At 30.7% G+C, this 20404-nt stretch overlaps 1 protein-coding gene across 1 annotated transcript in view; it reads left to right on the top strand.

Moving 5' to 3' along the window:
• LOC129231734 (glutamate receptor 1-like) overlaps positions 1-20404 on the top strand; it is a 376261-nt gene that overhangs the window by 248466 nt on the left and 107391 nt on the right. The window contains exons 5-7 of the mRNA XM_054866095.1: positions 981-1088; positions 3286-3399; positions 19936-20151. Of these exons, the coding sequence (XP_054722070.1) occupies positions 981-1088; positions 3286-3399; positions 19936-20151 (438 nt within the window). The remainder of the gene's footprint in view (positions 1-980; positions 1089-3285; positions 3400-19935; positions 20152-20404) is intronic.

The raw sequence follows: 20404 nt of genomic DNA, 5'->3' as shown, positions 1-20404 counted from the left end.
TGAATGTCCATGAATAATCATGTTTCTGGTAATATATATAGTATCGTCTTCTTTCATGGCCCGGAAAACTAGTGATCTTGTCTTTGCTTTCTTTTTTTTTTTTTTTTCTGTTAGCTTTGTCAAGTTCCTTTTGATTGCGCATAATTTGTTCAAGTTATTATTTCAGTACATTTTTGGAATATTGTTTTGCTTTAAAATATAAGATAAGTTAATTCTGAACGATTGTTATTTCAATCAATTCTAGCTTAAGAACTTCTAATGGCAACAATATTTTAATTAATTGATTTAGAATATAATGCTCATTATGTCTGCTTTAAAAGTAAGTGTACGTAATTTTACATATTAAAAAATTTATTTTTAAAATCTAATTTTTTATTGCATAGATAACTGTTATTATTATTATTATTTTTTATGATGACTTCATGTATTATGGTGTAAAGAAAAGAAAAGAAAAAACACGTTTCAAAAGCTGGCTACTATCCCTCTCTAAAAAAATCTTTTTTTAGAAGTTTTTTTTTCGAATCTCTTCCTTCAATAAATTTATGAAACTTGTTATCCGATTACAAGCTCCTCCCCTCCCCCCTCCCCCAAGGGCCTAGGCCCCTAGTTTTCAAATGGGCTGTTTTATCCTTTTCGGGCAGGATCATATTTTACGAGATAATAAGAGCCTTTCTCGCTGTTGTTACAAAATAATTTCAAAACTGCCACTTTTAACTGAAGACGAATTTCGATTAAAAATGTATTTTATTTAGCGCCATCTATCGTTATACAAGGTAGGTGAAACTATTTTTCTATTTCGAGTCTTGGAAAACTTTTTGTGTTTCATATGAAAATGAAAAATACTAAAAAGGGTTTTGAAGAGAGTTGAAGAGTCTTGTTTTAATTATAATTCAAAAAGTTGTCGTGCTTGACATGAAAAAAATCTCAATATTTCTAACTATACGAATACGAATGAAAATAATGATTTTCTTCTTTTTTAGACACACATTCAAGGACTTACAGGGAACATATCTTTTGATGAACTAGGATATAGATCCAATTTTTCTATTGATGTAGTGGAAATGACCGTGAACAGCGAAATGGTAAAAGTAAGTACCATTATCTTTTAAATACATCTGTGGAATAATAATACGAAATACCTTCATTCAGATGTTTCTTCTTAATATTTGTATATATATTTTTTAATTAGTAACAATTCAAAAGATTAAATTCTCTTACTTATTTAAATACATTTTTTCTGCACACTTTTTTTCGTTTTACAGGGAGGAGCTTACTCTCTCTTAATATTTATATTCTTTTACGAATACATCTTTGTAATCAATAGATATGATCCGACTAGGAAACATAAAACACCATTCTTGTTCTGTAAGTGAATAATTAGTATTTAAGGGATATTTGAAGATTATTTTAAGAGCAAATTGTGAGATAAATCGTAGCTATAAATGAAAGTATTGTATTCATATTAAGAAACTAATATTTAGAAATATGTGAAAACATACGTGCATTTCTCTTCTTCTTTTTATTATTATTTTCAGTTGATTTAAAACTAAAATTTATTCCCCTATTTTTTAAAGGAAGATACATGTAAAAAATGCAGATTGCGCCTTTTTTTAAACTATTGGAATGAGCGTCATGTTGAATAATGAATTTAATTTGTTGCTCAACTGTAGCATTTAGGCGCTTAAAAATATTAAAATCAGCTCATTTTCTTAAACTATGAAGCAGCAGCAATATTTTTTATTTGTAAATATATTTTAATTTTAGCATATTCTGCAATCAAAATCTTTAGAACATTATTACTATAATGAGAATAAACGCTTTTAAGAATTGCGGCATTAGAAATAACTATTTGTTAATCATAATAACTATTTGTTAACCATAAAACATTATTACTAAAATAAAAAACTAAAAAAAAAATCAATAAACTAACTTAATATTAAAATATAGAAGCGAATAAATTAAACTTTGATTAAAAGCAAAGAATATCTGCTTCTTTTCAAAGTAAACTACTAGATGGCAGCACGCGCATGATCGTGTCTTGAATGTTGAAAATCGATAGCCATACTTTGTAAGCGGCCATAGAGTAAAAGAAAATACTTTATGATTGGAGGAGGGGGGATTATGTGACAGAAAAGAGCGTTAACACCGCTACGGGAAAGGAGCGGTGACACAAAAATAAATTACTTTCTTCAGGCAATAAAGAAAAAACGGAAACTCAGCCAGCGGAATGATTTTTCTTCCAACAATGATTTATGGACTGGAAAAGTTTAGTTTTGTAACTCTTATAGTTATTATGTCATTTTTTCACATACTCTCTGCATGTTGCTGCTGCTTTAATGAAAAATTGTTTAAAATTAATGACTCATTTTCCCTTTCGTCTCACTGAACACGCAGAAAGTGTTTTAGCGAAATCTCACTTTATTAAGCATCGCATACATTTTAATTTTTTGTGCATAGAAAATAGTAAAACCCTCATGTTTATTATTTTTTGTTGTTAAATATTTCGGAGGCATGAAATAAATGGGTTAATGAGTTATGATTGAAAAACAGCTAATAAAGAAATTTTTGACTTCAGCTTTGATGGTGAAGTATAAATTAATTTTCTTATTAGTCCGTTCTAAATTCCGGAAACATAACTACAATTTAAAATTACAATTTTGAAAAATTAAATCGTAACTAATGAATATAGAACGCTGATGCTTACATTTATAGGAGCTCACAGGAACTGAGTTCCTGCAGTTCTTTTCAATTTTATATAAGTTTTGAAATTTCAGACAAAATTCAGCCAATTTACGTATAAAAATATCTGATGAATATGGATCGAGCGCCTGTATTTCCTTTTGTTTATTGAATTATATCGGGTCTTGCACTATTTTTTTTTAATATTGCACCACTGTCGCTTCAAACTATTATCGCAATTTCTTTATATTTTAATGCTCCTTATAAGCATGGTTCTTGTACAACACAAAGAACCAGGGGCGTCCCCATTTGGAGGTCGCTTTGATCCACCAAAAACATAATTTTTCGGATAATTTTGACGACGTATTGGCAAATTTGGAGACTATTGCAAAATTGATATTGTTTGTCCTTTCTCATTATGTATCATTCTGTAAAATATTATTTTCATTGGGAAAAATTCGAGTTTTCCCCCTTCTAAAAGTTTTAGTTAGAAGTTTAAAGAACACTGCATTTGTTTTAATGGTTCTTTAAAAAACTTGGAAAATATTTTCTCTTATAGAATTTGTTTAACAAAAAAACCACACAAATTTTTCGATTATTTTCCAGATTGCTGAGTGGTCTGAACAGAACAAGTTATTAATGGTACCTCCTGTAAGAAAAAGGGTTCCTGAATCACAAATTATCTTTGAAAACAAAACATACATCGTAACAAGCATATTGGTAAGTGTGTTGTCAGCTATTCGAAATGTTTGAAAAATCACCTTGAGGTTATAAAAACTGGGCGCCAAATGATCTAGGAAGTCTAGGCTCGTCTAGGAAGCTTAATGTTATGTGAAAAAAACAAATATATTGTTTTACTTTGTAATATGCAATTTCCCGCTAACGTTTTTTCTCAGCCCAATAATTTTTTAACGGCACAAGGCATGATTATAGTAAATGTGACATGTGCTACGCAATGAAGCCGAGTACAACGTCACCTTGCTGCAAAACTCGGAAAAAATCTTATTTCCAAAACAGTGGAGACACCAGAAAAAAGTCGATTATGAAATTGCTCAGTATCATTTAATTAAGAAGGATAAGCCATTTTCCCTTACAGTAATTTTACAAACATTAACAGAAGTACTTCCAGCAACAAGTGTTCGGTATGGTAGTTTGCGTAGAATAGCCTCCACTTTTACCTGACCTGAACCCTTCGACTTTTCGGTTAGGATACATCAAACAGACAGCGTACCAACATGCATTTTGAGCTTTTTATTTGTAGCATCTCAAACAATTTTTGAGATAAGAACGCTTTCTTTGATTTTTACTGCCAGGGGGCGCTGTAATTAGCTTCACTCCCAATTACAGCACCTCCTTATATTTGCAATAATACTATTGCCAATTTAATATAAAACTGCCCTGCTTACTCTAGTCATAGTAAATTAGCGCGTGGCTACTTTACTATGAATAGACCCCACGTTTATGACTTACTCATCCGAAATTATTGAAGTGACATCAGACTTAAGCGAACACACTATATAGGTATATGAAAAGAGCAAACGTTTATTACGGCTAAACAGTAAAGTTAGAAGGTTGCTATTTTGTCCTGGTCCCGTCTGATCTAGGGACTCAATTTCATGCCAGTGTAAACGCTTTTGAAGCGTGTCAGTATAGAAATGAACCTGACAGATTCGGGCACCATACCTTTCAATAAGTCTTTCATAACACCACAAGAAAAAGACACGTTTTTTAAACCAAACAAAGAGTTTAGATTAATAATTAAGTTTCTAGTACAGTAAACTCCCGATTATCTGCAAGCGTCTCCAGAAAACAAATACTGTACTCATTTTACTAAGAAATTAAGTAATATCTACTAATAATATAAAACTGAAGAGTAAGTTTGTTTGAACGCGCTAATCTTAGGAACTACTGGTTCGAATTGAAAAATTATTTTTGTGTTGAATAGTCCATTTATTCAGGAAGGCTATAAACATTTTTTAAAATGAGATTGACTGAAATATTTGTAATTGCAAATTAAATAATTAATTGTTTAGTTCTTTGAATAAATGACGACAATAAAGCACGCGCTTAGGGGTTACCTAGTTGTTTTGCTCTGAGACATTAGACAAGGTGGCGAAATGCGTACGGCACAGAAACCTGGAAAAATCAAATTACATTATTTGAGAGAACACCATTGTAATGCACAATTGTAAAATAATTTTCATACAAATGTAAGCATTTTTTTTTCAACTTTTATGTCTTAAATCGTAGTTCTAAACCATTCAGCTTTCGCACAAACACTTAATTTTGCCACTAAAATACATTAGCGGTTACCAAATGGAAACAATGAATTATCGATAGAAAATACAATTCTTTGATAACTTAATGAACATGAAATGAAGGGAAACCCTAAAATATTAGGTTTTGTAATTTTTCATATTCGTTTATCATTGTTCATGAAGTTTCCCGTTTTAACAATGTTTCTTTCTAAGTTCGTCCATGCCAATTATCAAGAAATTTAGTTACTTTGATTCATAATTAAGAAACTTACCATTTTTTTTATTACAGTCTAGCCCGCCTAATGAAATAGTCAATTTTCCACGAGAAAATATTCTAATATGTGAGATATTCCATCAAACGGGATTACAGTAATAGACATCAACGGTTTAGTTCATTGAAAATGTATTAAATTAAGCGGGGTATTCTTTTAACCGATATTCTAATAAGCGGGCTTGACTATTAACAAAAATGATTATCAGTTCAATGCGTCGAAGGAAAAAGGCGTGTTATATGTACCGACCTTTCTGTTACTTAACTAACGTATTGACTAACACGTTACTGTTTGAAAAATAAAACAATTAAATGAAAAAAATGTTGTAAACAGAATTTAGAAATTTAATTTGTTTCAGGTGTTGGTTTTCTATATTTGACTGGATTTCTCATTCAAAATGGCATCAAATAATTAAAAATATAATTAAGTGAACATAAAGAATAATTAACGTGTTTTCCAAATAATTTCAACCCATTGTTCCTTTGACGGCAATACTTGAGACTAACATGTTACTGTTTGAAAAATAAAACAATTAAATAAAATAAAATGTTACAAACAAAATTTGTGATTGAAATAGGTTTCTTTGCTTGGTTTTCTATAATTAACTCGATTGCTCATTCAAAATGGCATCAGATAGTTTAAAATATACTTAAACGATAATGTAGATAACTTGAAAAGAAACGCTTCTGTCTCGAATAATGTAATTGACGCGTCAATGCATTCACCTTTGCGTGATTGAAACATACATCATTCAGGAAATGAAAATATTTCAATTATTCTTTAAGTCATTAACATAAATATTGAAGTTGTCATGAGTAAATTGCACCCATTTCATCAATTTTTATGGCTGTTTAGATATTCGTGAAAAGGACAATTGCTTCCATTAAACCGATCATAAATCAGTTCGTAATTTTATGGGATCGCAGGCACGATAATTCTTACGCAATACATTGACGATAGATAACTTTAACCACATGCAATTAAATTAATGCACAGGATAAATAATCGGTACATCATTTTAATTAATAAGTATAAAGAGTACATGCAGAGGCATAACATATTTTTGAAGTGTGTGGGAAATTTGAAACCATTAGTAGCTTTACTAAAAAAATACTTAGTTGAAAAAGTGCTAAATATTACGTTTCATAATAAGTACATATTGCTTTAAAGACATTTATTTCTTTTAGTGAATAATAACCATTTTTGTATTTGTTAAACAGTTAAGATGATATTTTTTAAGCAAGCTCTTTTATACGTGAATTAGCACTATTAAAAAAGAAAAAAAATGAGTCGCAAGAAAACTTTTTTAGAACTAAATATTGCATTTTCAGTTGCCAAAAATTTTATTGAACTATTCGTGAATGTATTTTCACATCTTTTTGTTTTTGTTTCACACATGTTTGTTTTAGAGCAAATTAAAAGGGGGAAAAATCTTTGTTGTGGTTAAAGCAAAACCAGAAAATTTAAGTATTTTTTGTTGGGTAGCGAATCAAGGTGCGATATCATTAACTAAACATTGATACTAGAAATCAAAACTTCGATGATATCGATTCTTCAACTCAAAAACATTGATGTTCTGAAACATTGGAGGTTTAAATGTGTAATCAATTCATAGTAAACAATGCTTTTTTGGAAGAACTTAACTTACAGCCAAAAATTTTGTAATTTATAGCCAATGTTTTTTAACTATCTAAATAAAGTCAAATAATAATAATGATGATAATAATAATGAATTACGAATATCCTATTTTCAAATGAGGTAAAACAAAGAAATAAGTTACTAATGCATGTTTAAAATACGAGACATTGAAACGTCAATCCAAATTTCTAGAAAAAATTGGGATTGACGAGATTTTCCCTCTGTATCCTTCAATTTCTTTTACTGACATTGGTTCATGTTTAAAGTTAAATTAGAACTTAAGTATTAAAATCAACTAGTTATCCAGGAGAAACTTTTAAGAAAGGGAAACTGACGGTCAAAATTTTATATGGTTTACTGTAATGGAAAAAAGTGGATGTTAACTGTTCTCTTATAGTTCAGTCATTTAAGCTTAAATTAGGTAAGAATTTCGGAATTCGAGATACCCAGCTGTAAGTCTGTAAATACTTGCATATTGACACCTTAAAAGTTGTCTCAAAACCTACATATGGTAATGTGTACGCAACTATTACATTTCAAGGTCACAAAAATCGGTTTTTTGCGCTTTTTTTTTTTTTGTAAATATCTCATTTCCTAGGAGTTTTTTGCTATTTGTATTTATTATCAATATTGTAGAATACAAAATTCTCGACAAATTTTGTTTAAAAAAATTTTTTTATACGGTGAACCGTTTTCGAGATAGAGAGCGGAGAGCGCGCTGTCACAGGATCACTTCAGGTCAACTGGTGGATAATTATCCTCATTCCAAAACACATGTTTTAATTCTGCACGCATTAATTGGCTGTGACACAACTTTTGCGCTTTTTAAAAAGGGAAAAAATCATTTTTAAAAGTTTTTGTGAAACTGACAAATTTTAATGAACTAGCTGCAACATTTGAGAAAGAAAATTGTTCGGCCAGAGATTATTAGAGAGTGAAACTCAAACTTTATTGGCAGTCTATAATGCTCCGAAATCTGTGAAAAGTCTCGATCATCTTCGTTATATGCATTACGTCAAGTCTATAAAACTTAATAAACCTGTGCAGCTTTCAAATATTCCACCAACAAGAGCAGCTGCTCATCAACATTTCAAAAACATGTATATTATCAAGTTCAAACTTGGTTAGGGCATGATTTGGAACCCCAGGTATGGGGTTGGGCAATGCGAAACTATTTTCTGAAGCCTATCATGACAATTTTACCACCTGCTCCAGAAGATTTGCTAAATACAATTTTCTGCAACTGCAAGAGTGGTTGTGGTTCGCGATGCGGATGCAGGAAAGCGGGCTTGCAATGCTCTTTAGCTTGTGGCCAATGTAATGGGCAAGCTTGTCTCAATGCTCTACCATATCAGAGCGACATTAACGAAGATGGAACCTTTGACCCCGAAATCATGGAAGAACGTGAGACAAATGTCGTTGAAGACGATAATGAAGACCAGTTTAAAATTTACCAGCAGCCGAAAGACGACGATGAAGAGGAAGAAGATGATTAAAATTATAAATTGTAGTTTTTGTACCCTTTATTCCATTTTTTACTTTTAATAAAAATAAATGTATTGAATGATATTTTTTATTTAAAAGATTAATTCATAATTTATTTGTTTTTTTTCATCATGTAAGAAGTTATTAATATTAATTAGGTTAAATTCAAATATAATTTCTATATTTTCATTAACAATTCTGCAATTACATGGGCAGGTAAGTGTTGTTAAGTAAATTAATACTGAATAAAAAGTGGATAGGTTAGGAAAAAATGATAAAATATAATAGTTAATAAAAATTGACAAATATTTATAATCATTGATTTATCGATAGTTCATCAACTATATATGGCGCGTTTTCGACCGGAGGCACCGGTTGACCTGAAGTGATCCTGTGACCGCGCGCTCTCCGCCATCTATCTCGAAAACGGTTAAACGGTTCACCGTATGAAAAAAATTTTTAAACAAAATCTGTAAAGAATTTTGTATTCTACAATATTGATAAGAAATACAAATCGCAAAAAACCCATAGAAAAGGAGATATTTACAAAAAAAAAAAAGCGCAAAAAAAAAAAAAAAAAAAAAAACGATTTTTGTGACCTTTGACCTTGAAATTTAATAGTTGCGTACACCCTACCATGTGTAGGTTTTGAGACAACTTTTAGGGTGTCAATATATAAGTATTTACAGACTTACAGCTGGGTATCTCGAATTCCGAGGTGAACTTACTATAATGACTGGAATATTACGGAAGTCTATTTCTGAAGACAACTAACTACAGATGAATCTTTCCAATGCAATGTAGATCGAGATCCCTGATTAATGATGTACTTTTTGTTATACATATGCCTTCATAAATATAACTATCATTTTTTATGATTATCTTGACTTAATTATGAAATATTGACATCAAAAAACACTGAACGAAATACACAAAACAATCGAAATTTCGAAAACATCGATATCGATGCCACTTCCCTAGCAGTCAGTTGGCTACTAAATTAGATGTGTCTTCTGACATGTTTTAATTTTTTGAAGTCATTATTTATATATTGTTTCTTATTTCATGAAAACAATATGACAATTTGAAGCCACTATGTTAAAATATAGAAAGTTTAGAAAAAAAATTTTATTAGCGAAACGAAAACCGACCTTTATGGCCGAATGGTTGAAGCTCTTATTTTTCGACCGGTCTGTGAGATTCGCCTTGTGGGTTCGGACTCCGCTCAAGTTTTTTCCTCTCTTGATGCAAAATGTCTTGTTTGTGTATTAAAATAAATAATAGTTTGTATATATTGGTGTTGAAAAAGCATGAACTTGATAAATGTTGAATAAACGAATAATTAAAAGCAAGAGCTGTAAATAAGGATGATTTTTTTCTGTAGAAACGAAATTTCAAGTATTGTAGTTGTAATCTACTAATTTATTTTTGGTCCTTCAATTCAAAACGTAAAGAAAGAAATCATTACTTGATCATTTAATGTATCTTGATAATTTAAATCATCGAATAGTTAAGTATAAGTCTACTTACAATTAACAATGAGTACTCGTACAAGAAAATCTAATGAAAGCTTAATGTTTGCTAATATGTAACTTTTCAAGCAATTTCTCTATAAGTAGAACCAGAAAATACTGGTGTAACCTTACGCAGAAATTAGTGAGACGTTACGCTATAGTTACATTACCATTATTTAACTTTCCACAAGCAATGTGTAACTTTACACCAGTAATATCAGTTAAGTTACTCCAGAGCTGTGGAGACAGCGAAGCTGTTACCGATTTTATGGAGTAAGGTTACACATTTTTTTTTAGTGTTACAATGCATGCATTTTTCTTTTATGGAAAAAAAATGAAAATGAATATTGCGTCAACATCTATTTTGTGAAAAAAAAAAAAAAAAAAAAAAACCTCACACATAGCTTAATTATATAATTTAGGGTAAACTTTATATATAATAATTTTTCTCTCATGAAGCAGTGAAATCTCAAAAGTTGTGAGTTACATACAACCAATCGAAGCAGAGGATTTTTAACGTGTCTACAAACGTTTTTCACGTATCATTAACCAGTAATAGGTCTCAAAAGTTCAATCATGTGGATTTTGATCCTTTGCATAAATTAGAAAATAAAACTTTGTATTTTGGAAACTAGAGAGGGAATATTTGTAATTAAAAAGGAAAGCTAAATTTGAACGATATATATAAAAAAATTTGATCGTTTTTTAGTTTGCAAACACAAAATTTTAGACATTCTATATCAGTATTTTTGCATTTCTTCTTTCTCTCGTTTCCATCTGCCTCTTTTACCTTAGAAAACCTAGTTCTTAAATGGAGTTGATAGCTATTATAGTCTTCATCTCTAGCTATATCTATGGCATAGCTACTGCTCTGATTGTATGTACAAACAAAGAAAATAAGAACATGTTTTGGTCAATTCAAATCGACACATTTTTAAAAGTTCTCGAGGGAGAGGGGACCATTAGACTTTTTTTTGTGAATAAAAAGAAGTAGAAAAAAGTAATTAAAAAAACCTCCGCATTTTCACAAAAGACTAAATGAACAAAACTACAAGTTTATGACCAAAAACTGCGTATAAAATAGTAGGAGAATGTGGGGCAAAGTGAAAAGATCACTTACTTTTTTTAAAAAGGAACAAATTGGAAATTTGTTTTGAAAATTACGGTACATAAAGAAATAACACGATATTTGTAATGAAACTTGCACTGAAACATTTTTTTATTATTGACTGCGAATTTGTACCTTTAAAAAAAGGTGGAAATTTAAGACTTTTTTTCATGGGCAAAGTGAAAAATAAAATATTTTTCTAATGAAATGTTTTCTATTCGGTCGTCAAAGATATTTTTGATCAAAAAAAATGAGTAAATAAAAGAATAAATGAGGAAATGAAAATAAAATGAAGCAATAACTAATAAATAAATATATAAATAAGTTAACATATGAGAAAAATTAAATGAATAAAAAAAATAGCGAATGACGAAAAAAATAAGTGAATGAATGAACAAGTGTGTGTGTAAGGGAATTTTTAAATTTGAGAATGGAACAACTAATAACCTAATACGTAAATGATTTTTATAAAAGATTGAATAAGTAAATAAAATGGATTATATTTCACTTTGCACCATCCACTTTGCCCCACATGCGCTTGACAAAGTGTACAAAGCATTTGGAAAACAAATAAGCTTAATATTAAGCAAATAAATACTGAACCGTATATTAGTAGGTCTCAATTAATATTTAAAATATTAATAACAATAACTTTATCATTTAACAATGATAAAAATAATTTTTGACTTACAACAAAATATTACACTATGAGTATCAATTTCTGAAAATTGCTTGTATAATCATATTCTTTGATTTTCAGAAGTTTTTTTCTTGACTGGAATAGAATATTGTGTGAATTTGACTCAATTTCTGAAAATTGCTGCAACAAACTGCCGCTATCAATTTCTGAAAATTGCTTGTATAATCATATTCTTTGATTTTCAGAAGTTTTTTTCTTGACTGGAATAGAATATTGTGTGTATTTGACTCATTGTGTAGTATTAATTAGTTAACTTAATTATACTTAGTTTAAATATTACTAGGCAAGTGGCGCTAAAAGCAGAATCAATATTTGAACATTTCACTTTGCCCCATATTCCCCCACCATATGTACTTTCCTTAAAATAGTTCCTAAAGAAATCACACACAGTAAAAAGTTATGAAATTTTGTAGTGAAAGAAAACTTGAATACAATATTTTATGTTCCTGGAATTCATGAAAGATTTTTCATTTTAAAGAGTTGTCCAACCCACGCGCGAAACAGGTGATAATGAGTAGGCGTACGTTTAGTAGAGAATGTACGCTAGTGTGGAATACAGCGAATAAATGCAGTCACACATGAAAATATCTAACTTTTTTTTTTCCTCTGTTGCTTTTTGTAACAGTATTTATGATTGTGCATAGTATTGTTGGATGGACTCATTGGCGTAAACTGAGGAGGGGGGAGCATACGGGGCAAGAGCCCCCTACTTTTTTGAGCCTTGGCAGAGTTATTATTCCCCCCCCCCCCCCCGCCCTAACTTTTAAGCAAACGATTTTAAAAAAAATTTTTGTCAAATGATCTATACCTTATTTTCAAACTGTAATAAAATGTAATTCGTATATTACCACTGCAATTTTTATGAATTATATGCGAAAGTTGTGTCCTTGTCTTCAACCACCCATTAGTAATTTCAACCTATAGTTTATCTGGTTTTAAACTTCACCACAGCGGCGCAATCTGAAGCCCAGAAGAAGCCCGTGTACGATTCCAAAGTGATGAAGAACCTCCCCCCCCCCCCACAATATATATATAGACATGTAATCCTAGTTTACTAAATTTAGGTTCTAAACTAGGATTACATACTCAAAATAATGAGTTTTTTCGAGAAAGAGCGGACATTTTGCGTTTCCAAAGTTTTTCTTAAAGTGAAATTTACTTTTAATCCTTTAACTGGCGCTCACATGAATGAACAACCAACCATGTAATAGACGGGTCAAAATAGAACAGTGGCGCAACCAGAAAGTGGGCCCACAGCCTCCCCCAGAATGCTGAGTTGAATGTTTTTCAAAACCTTTTTTATTGATGAGAAGAAAAGATTACGTCTTTGGAACACAAAGTGATTTTTAGAAATTAATAGTAATGTTAGGAGAAAGTCTTAATTTATTTTAAAAATAAATCTTTGAATTAAAAATATTCAAAACTAACAGCTTATTTATTTCCCCCCCCCCCCCATTTCTTCTCCTTTTTTTCTAGTTCGTCTGAAAATAAGAAAGTGTTCAAAATTTGCTCCTCCGCTGCCCTCCTGCTCCCCTCACAAACCAGAAGCATTATAGCGCATCTTAAATTTCATTTTCATGTCTTCAATTTCGCGAATTTTCCAAGGGAAATACCCCAATTACCGAAAAACACCGAAAAGTGCCTAAAATTGCGTTTTTGGAGCTTTAATTTCGAAAAATTCCGGGCCCTAATATTACAAAATATGGCCTAACAATCGCGTTTTTAGGACTTGAATTTCAGAAAATAATCGGGCAAGGGTCCCTACACCGCCTTCTTCCAACATCTTAAGGTTTTTAAAACTACACTTACAAAATTTTAAGTGAAATAACCTCTGAGTATAAAACATTGCTTAAGTTTTTTAGCACCAAAATTCTAAAAACATTACCAGGGAAGAGCTTCAGACCCTCCTTCCCGTAAAATGTTCAACCTTTGTTTAAAATTGCATTTTTGAAACTTCAATATCGAAAGCAGGGGGGAGGAGGAATCGCATTCGACCTATTAAAATACAATCGATCGGGGACAGTCTTTGAGCTTCATCCGTTACCCTATCGCCGATAAATATGGCCTATAATCACGTTTTCAGAGCATCAATTTCTAGAAATTCCACTGAGACCCCTGTATCTTTTGTTCCCCGAACATCAACGAAGAAAATCTAAAATTGGGTACGAGTTTCAAAAATTTTCCGGGGGAGAGCCCCTTTTCTATCAGATCTAAATTTTTATTTTTTTATTGATGTGTGCTCCCCCCCTAAAAAAATTTCTGATTGCATCACTGAAATAGAATATTACTTTGGTTCAGGGCATAGTTGACTAATAACAGGGTGTGTACACTGTATAGATCCTTCATTCCTGGGATCCTGGTAAAAACTTTGGAAGAAAGAAAAATCATTTCCAAAGCACTTTTAATTCCTTCAGCTTTATATAGTCTATGGAATTATTCTAGAATTAAAATCAACGCAACTTAGAAAAAGAAAACTGTACTTTTAGATTACAAAACGTAAGCACAACTGTTTGGCGTCACTGATCGTGTAATCTATAAACACAATAACAAAAGAGGGTCAGCATATTTTTTGGGAGAGAAGTTCATTTTTTTAAAACTTCTCCAGATGTATGTGCGCATTACTTTCTGTAGAGCTGTTCTGTTTAAGCTGAATAACATACATTGCGTTAAAAGTTATTATAATTTCTTAAATTTATTCATTTATTTTTTTCAAAAAGTAAATTGCCCTTGAAAAAAAAAAGTTTGCCCCCCGCTCCCCTCACACACACTTCACGTGGCCAAGTTACGCCTCTGGATGGACTAAATATAATTGTATCTCTTACTGATATGCAATCGTTATTTTTGTCCTTTGACTAAATTAATTAAAAAATCAATTGAGAAAAATTATTTCCTCAAAAACTGTTTATATTGATTCACAAGGTTTAAAACTACTTTCGTACAAAACCAATTTTTGTTTTCCAATATTTGTTGTCAACTGCATTTAAAGCTAAAATCCCTAATTATTGTGACTCTTTTGTGAACTGCACTAATGTTTATTTTACCACTTTCAATTTAAGCTATAGAAATTCTAATCCAACAAATAGCTACTATAACTCACAAAAGTGCTTCTTTGTAAACAATCCACTTAAACAATTCCTTTAAAGTTTAATTGCATGTTTTAATATTTTTTAATTGAAATGGATGTGCAATTGTTACTTGTAAAGTTATTTGTTTAAAATTGAATTTTATCAAGAACGCTTAGTGGTTAAATTCCAAAAACAACTCTTAAGACGTAATAAAGACGAGGTGGAGTTCTTTTATTAAAACTAAAACGGCGTATTTTTGAAATCTAATTTCCTCACAAACATTTCTAATTAAAAGACAAACGTGCGTAAAAATTAAATTCCTTTTATTCACCATCTTCAGCTTTCTGAAGCGAAAGGACTATGCAGAAAACTTACTTCTTATCTAAGTATCTATCAAACTGAATATCGTATCTCAACTCATCCCTGAAACAAATTACAGGATCTTTAAATAGAAGTGTATTCACTCGTTATAAGCCCGTTAGTATTCTTTTAAGATAAGTTTTTATTTTCAGCCTGCTGTAACTGACTTCATGAAACTTCATTATTAAGCTGTTCATGCTTAATTAAAGCATCAGCGAAAACTGTACAGAACAATGTTGTGTTATTTCTGCAGAAAGGTTTCATAGACAAAAAAAAGTGTCTTTTTTCCTTCCTTGTTTCGCTCAAATTACTTGAAATATGAAGAACAGGATGGTCGAAGGCACACGATTAACGAGTTGGAACTTTTGACTAACTGACCTTGTCTAATGTTGAATATTGTGTTCATTTCAGAGCAAGCTATGTGAAAAGCCTGTTCCCAAATAACGCATTGCGTGCTAATTCAAGCGTCATTAAACATTTTAAATTTTTCTCTAAAGATTGGTACAAAGTATTACTTTTATATGTGCAGTGTGATGTAACTTTGAGCGACAAAGAACATTTTTAAGAGCAGCATGATGTAAAGTCTTAATTTTTTTTATCATTATGTGAAAGTTTAAGTAATTTTAAAATGTGTGATGATTACCCTATTGTTGTTTTAAATCTTTTACTTTTATTTGATTATCTCCTTTCCACATTTTAACACGAGTACCAACAAGCTGTGCTTCACTCTAAATATCAAACTAATAAAAATTCAAGTACACTTAGTATTTGTTCTTATTGGTGTTTTTATTTCCAACAGTTATATTTTGACGTAAATAAACTTAGGTTGATAAATAGTACTAATGCTCAAAACTTCAGTTATTTTGCAATGTATTATGATTACCCTATTGGTGTTTTGGATCTATTCCTTTTTAATAGTTATTTCCTTTTCCCATTTTAATACGAGTATCTTTAAGCCATGCTCCGCTCTTACAATCCAGTAATAAAAATGCAAGTAAACTTAGTATTTGTTGTTATTGCTGTTTTTATTTCCAACATTTATATTTTGACATCACTGAGCGTTTGTGGATAAGAAGTACTAGTATTCAAAACCACCTACAGTGAAAAAGTGTTCGTACACCTACGACTTTCAATGAAATAGACCCTTATCCCATTGGTTAGAATTAATATTTCGGAATAGGTATTTTATTATAAGATCTATGATCTATTTTTAACAAAACTACATGAAAAATTTTAATAAAACATTGAAACTTTATTTTTAAAAAATTAAAAACCAAAAAGGGCCGGAAATTTTATCTCACAAAAGTCTTCGTACACTTTGAAAAAATGTCAAAAAATTTGTAAATAATCTAACTTTTTACTAAGTTATTATTTAGTAAAATATCACGAAGTAACAACAGCTTTTAAACGTCTGAGAAGATATTTCATTGTTTTTTCTTTCTTTTTTTGTGCAATTTCTGAGTAAGTGTTCAGCCGCACTACGAGTCTTACTGTTTCTAGTTCGCTTTTCGTTTCAATGGTGTAGTTTCGTAATCTAGCCACCAGATATCTCCAAATCTGTTCCATTAAAATTAAATCTGGCGATTGAGGAGATATATCTAAGCTTAAAGACAACTTTTGAGGCACCAAATACAAACGTTTGCTTCTTATAGTTATCTTGATTAAAAAAAAAAGTTGGTTCCGATTACCAAATTTTGGGGTAATAGTTATAATTCTTTTTTAAAATATTTAAATGAACAGCATGATTCATTCTTTCTTCGAAAAATTCCAAACTTCCAAGTCCTGATGCTGATATGCAACCTCACACAAGAATATCTTCACCGTCCTGATTAACTGATCCAACTAAGTTCCTCAGATTAAATTCTTCAATTTTTCTTCTATTTACAATTATGCAAAAATTTACCCCAAAGTGTTTAATTTATTTTCATCTATATGTAAGACGTTGTTCCAAAACGTTTTGAGCTTATTTGTCATTGATTTTACGACGGAAAGCGTGAGCTTTCTGTTTCTTGCACGGACAAGAAAATTTCTGTGGGAAGAGGTCCCATTTAATCCAGCTAATCAGAGAACTTGGCGAACAATTTTAGGTAACAATTAAAAGTAAAATGTTTCATTCAATTCGTCAGAAACTTTTTCAGTTCTGAAATGTGTATTTTTCATATTTTTTTTAACTGTAAACCTTCGATCACGCTTTGTTAACTTTGCCAGTTGATCTTTTCTTACCTTGTTTTCGATCCGATTCTTGTCTTTAAAGCATTTTATCAAGCACTTCACTATAGAATGGTATAAATTAACCAATTTAGAGACATTTCAAATCAATTTACGGTTACTGTGAGGGAAAAAATCAAATTTCGAATCGTGTTTTTTGTTTTCTACACATACCTGCCATTTTAAATAATAAGCAGAATATTAGGGAATAAATACACAAAATATTAAATGCAAATGACTTTATAGTATCATTACAATGCATAAATAATTAAAAAACCACATATGATAATTTTAATTATAAATTTATTCAAAAATATTTCAGTGTACGAGGACTTTTGTGGCGTATTTTTTCTCTGTCTCTTCGTTTTTTGACAAATTTCAAAATTAAAATCTGGCAAGATGTAGAAAAAACCACTGGGTTTTATTCGGAATGGCATAGGAATGGTGTGAAAAAAAATTGGACTTCATATTCAAATTCAGTTTTGCGTTATTTTGGTTTTACTACAAAATTTCAAGGTGTACGAACACTTTTGGGAGCCACTGTATATACAGAGATTTTATCTGGAACATATTCGTATAGCTGGGATGTAACTGACAGCGAGAAGTAAGCATTTGGTACACTGTAGAAAGTTTAGCACTTTTCATACACTTTAAGGTAAATTTTCTATTAATCTATTTCACAACTAGCTTCTATGTGTTCTGTAAATGTTTCAGATTTCTTTCGAAACACCAAGGTGCCCCTCCCCCAAGTTCAATGGCGCAAAGTCTCCCCCCCCCCTAGAAAAAAACAAAAATAAAAAAAATCTCAACCATCTTTTCCTTTTTTAATTTTTATTTTTTAGGTATCTTTTTCTTTATTTTATTTATTTTTTAAAAATATGTTTCATTTATTTATTTACTTTTAATTATTGTTATTAGTATCAGTTTAGTAGAAAAGTTACGTGCTATGCCAATGACATGCCACGTACACACACAAACTAAATAAATAAATGAAATAAAATATAAACAGAATAAAAAAATAAATTAAAAATAAATCAATGAATCACTTCAAATAAATAAAAAAATAAATAAATAAACCCTCCCTCCAAATGTTGATGGCGCAACTTGCGCCATAATCCTCCCTGAACCCCCCCCCCTCCAGTGGGCACCCCTGCGGAACACCTTGTGTAAAAAAATATTATTTCATCGTTAAGGAAAATATTATAATAACACTAATTCTAAATGTATTTTTAATGCTTAAACAAAAAACATTTTTAATCTGAAATATGAGCAAGCTAAAACGCAACGTATTTTTATGCAATATTTGCAGGATAATATATATAACTGTAGTAATTATTTAAAATGTGAAATGCAATTAAAAAATCGGCTGTTTTGAAGACTAATGTACTCGAGAAAATCTCTGTAACAAAAGTATTTTGAGCTAACTAAAAATAATTGTATTACAAGCAATAGAAATCTTTTTCAATACTGGTAAGGCAAAAGGTTTTTTCAGCATTTTCCAAAGCTTTTAAGACTACATGGTATATTTAACTCAATGCATACTATAAAATAAAAGAAATAAACAAAATGTTAAAACTACGTATTTAGCATTCAGTGACAGTTTAAATTTTTCGTAATCACATTTTCACTTAAAATACTTGAGTTACTTTCAAAATGAACATCCAGATTAATTAACATTAAAAAACAAATTTTGAATTGATGTTTCAAACGCACAAATCTTACTTCTTTCTTCTACTAACAACCTTTTTACCGGTATTATGCTGATAAAGTTTCCGTTTTCACTACTTTTAAAATAAACATTGAAAGCAGCTTAACTTTTAATGAAATCAGCATTTGCGTTTCAGTGCTCTAAAACTTCTCATTATTTTCCTTTTAAAGCTTCCTCTTAGAAATGCGTCCAGTGAATAGCTATTGTTAGTATCACAAATGTCTTTGCGCAAAGACAATTTTCCATTAATCCTATAAATCGACCTTCAGTTCAAAGGCGAATTCACTTACCGGTCTTGAGGTCTAACAGTATTAGGAAACTTAATCTACTGAAATGAGCCCGAGAAGCATTGTAATTAATATTTCATAAATGGCGAGAATCTTTGAAATACATTTTCTTTACTTTAACTTATACAGATGCATTAAATTTTATTTTTCTACTTGTAGAAAAAATTTATTTACCCTTTGGGATGGATTCAGTTTCATTTCAGAAATGGCAAATTATTTTTTCTAGTTTGCTCTGCTTTGTAAATAAATTGTAACTTACGTCAGATATTCTCTTTGAGCAGGAATATAAATGGAGGGAGCAAGTAAAATCACTACCTTAACAAAAGGTGAGGCAACGACTCCAAGTCACGTGACTAGCAAAAGTTACCTGATATCTTCCAATGCTTCACTTTTCAATCTATCACGTGACTAGCAAAAGTTACCTGATATCTTCCAATGCTTCACTTTTCAATCTATCACGTGACTTGGGGGTTTCGGTTCACGTACGAAAGTCTTTTAGAAACATTATTTCATCCTAATAATATCTTATACATTTCTATTTCTACGTTCTCTGAATATACAAAATTTTTTTTTCTTTGTTCATTTTTCGTTGCTGCTAAATAAGAATTAAAAGTGAACCTAATCATTTGTGTCTCTAATCACTTCTTTATAGGAAGAACCATATTTGATGAGGAAGAAAGTTGAGCCCGGAACTGTTATTGAAGGTAATGAAAATTTCGAAGGATACTGCAAAGATCTGGCAGACCTAATAGCAGATTACTTGAAGTTCAGCTACGTGCTCAAGCTAGTCAATGATTCGAATTACGGTGGTCTGGACCCCAACTCGCCAGTCGGTTGGAATGGAATGGTGGGGGAGCTGATCGGAAAGGTAAAACACCTTTTTACTGTCGTTTTGAGTTGCAGAATCTTGAGGTTTTATTATGTAAAAAGTATTGTCATACAGTTAAAAAAAGATTGAAACAGAAGCTAAAAACTTGCATGCTTTTTCTTCAGCATTTATAAAGCTTCTATTTGTCTGTGCATTTATCAAAGATGGTCACCTAGTGAATATCCCTTGCTAAAAGTTCAAAATAGTGAAACTCAATGGTTACTGTACGGAAACGATCAAATTTTTCGCGTAA

Source organism: Uloborus diversus, chromosome 10, assembly GCF_026930045.1.
Source record: "Uloborus diversus isolate 005 chromosome 10, Udiv.v.3.1, whole genome shotgun sequence".
Taxonomy (NCBI): Eukaryota; Metazoa; Arthropoda; class Arachnida; order Araneae; family Uloboridae; genus Uloborus; species Uloborus diversus.
The sequence above is the reverse complement of the archived record's forward strand: the minus strand, read 5'-3'. Positions and strand labels throughout refer to the sequence as shown.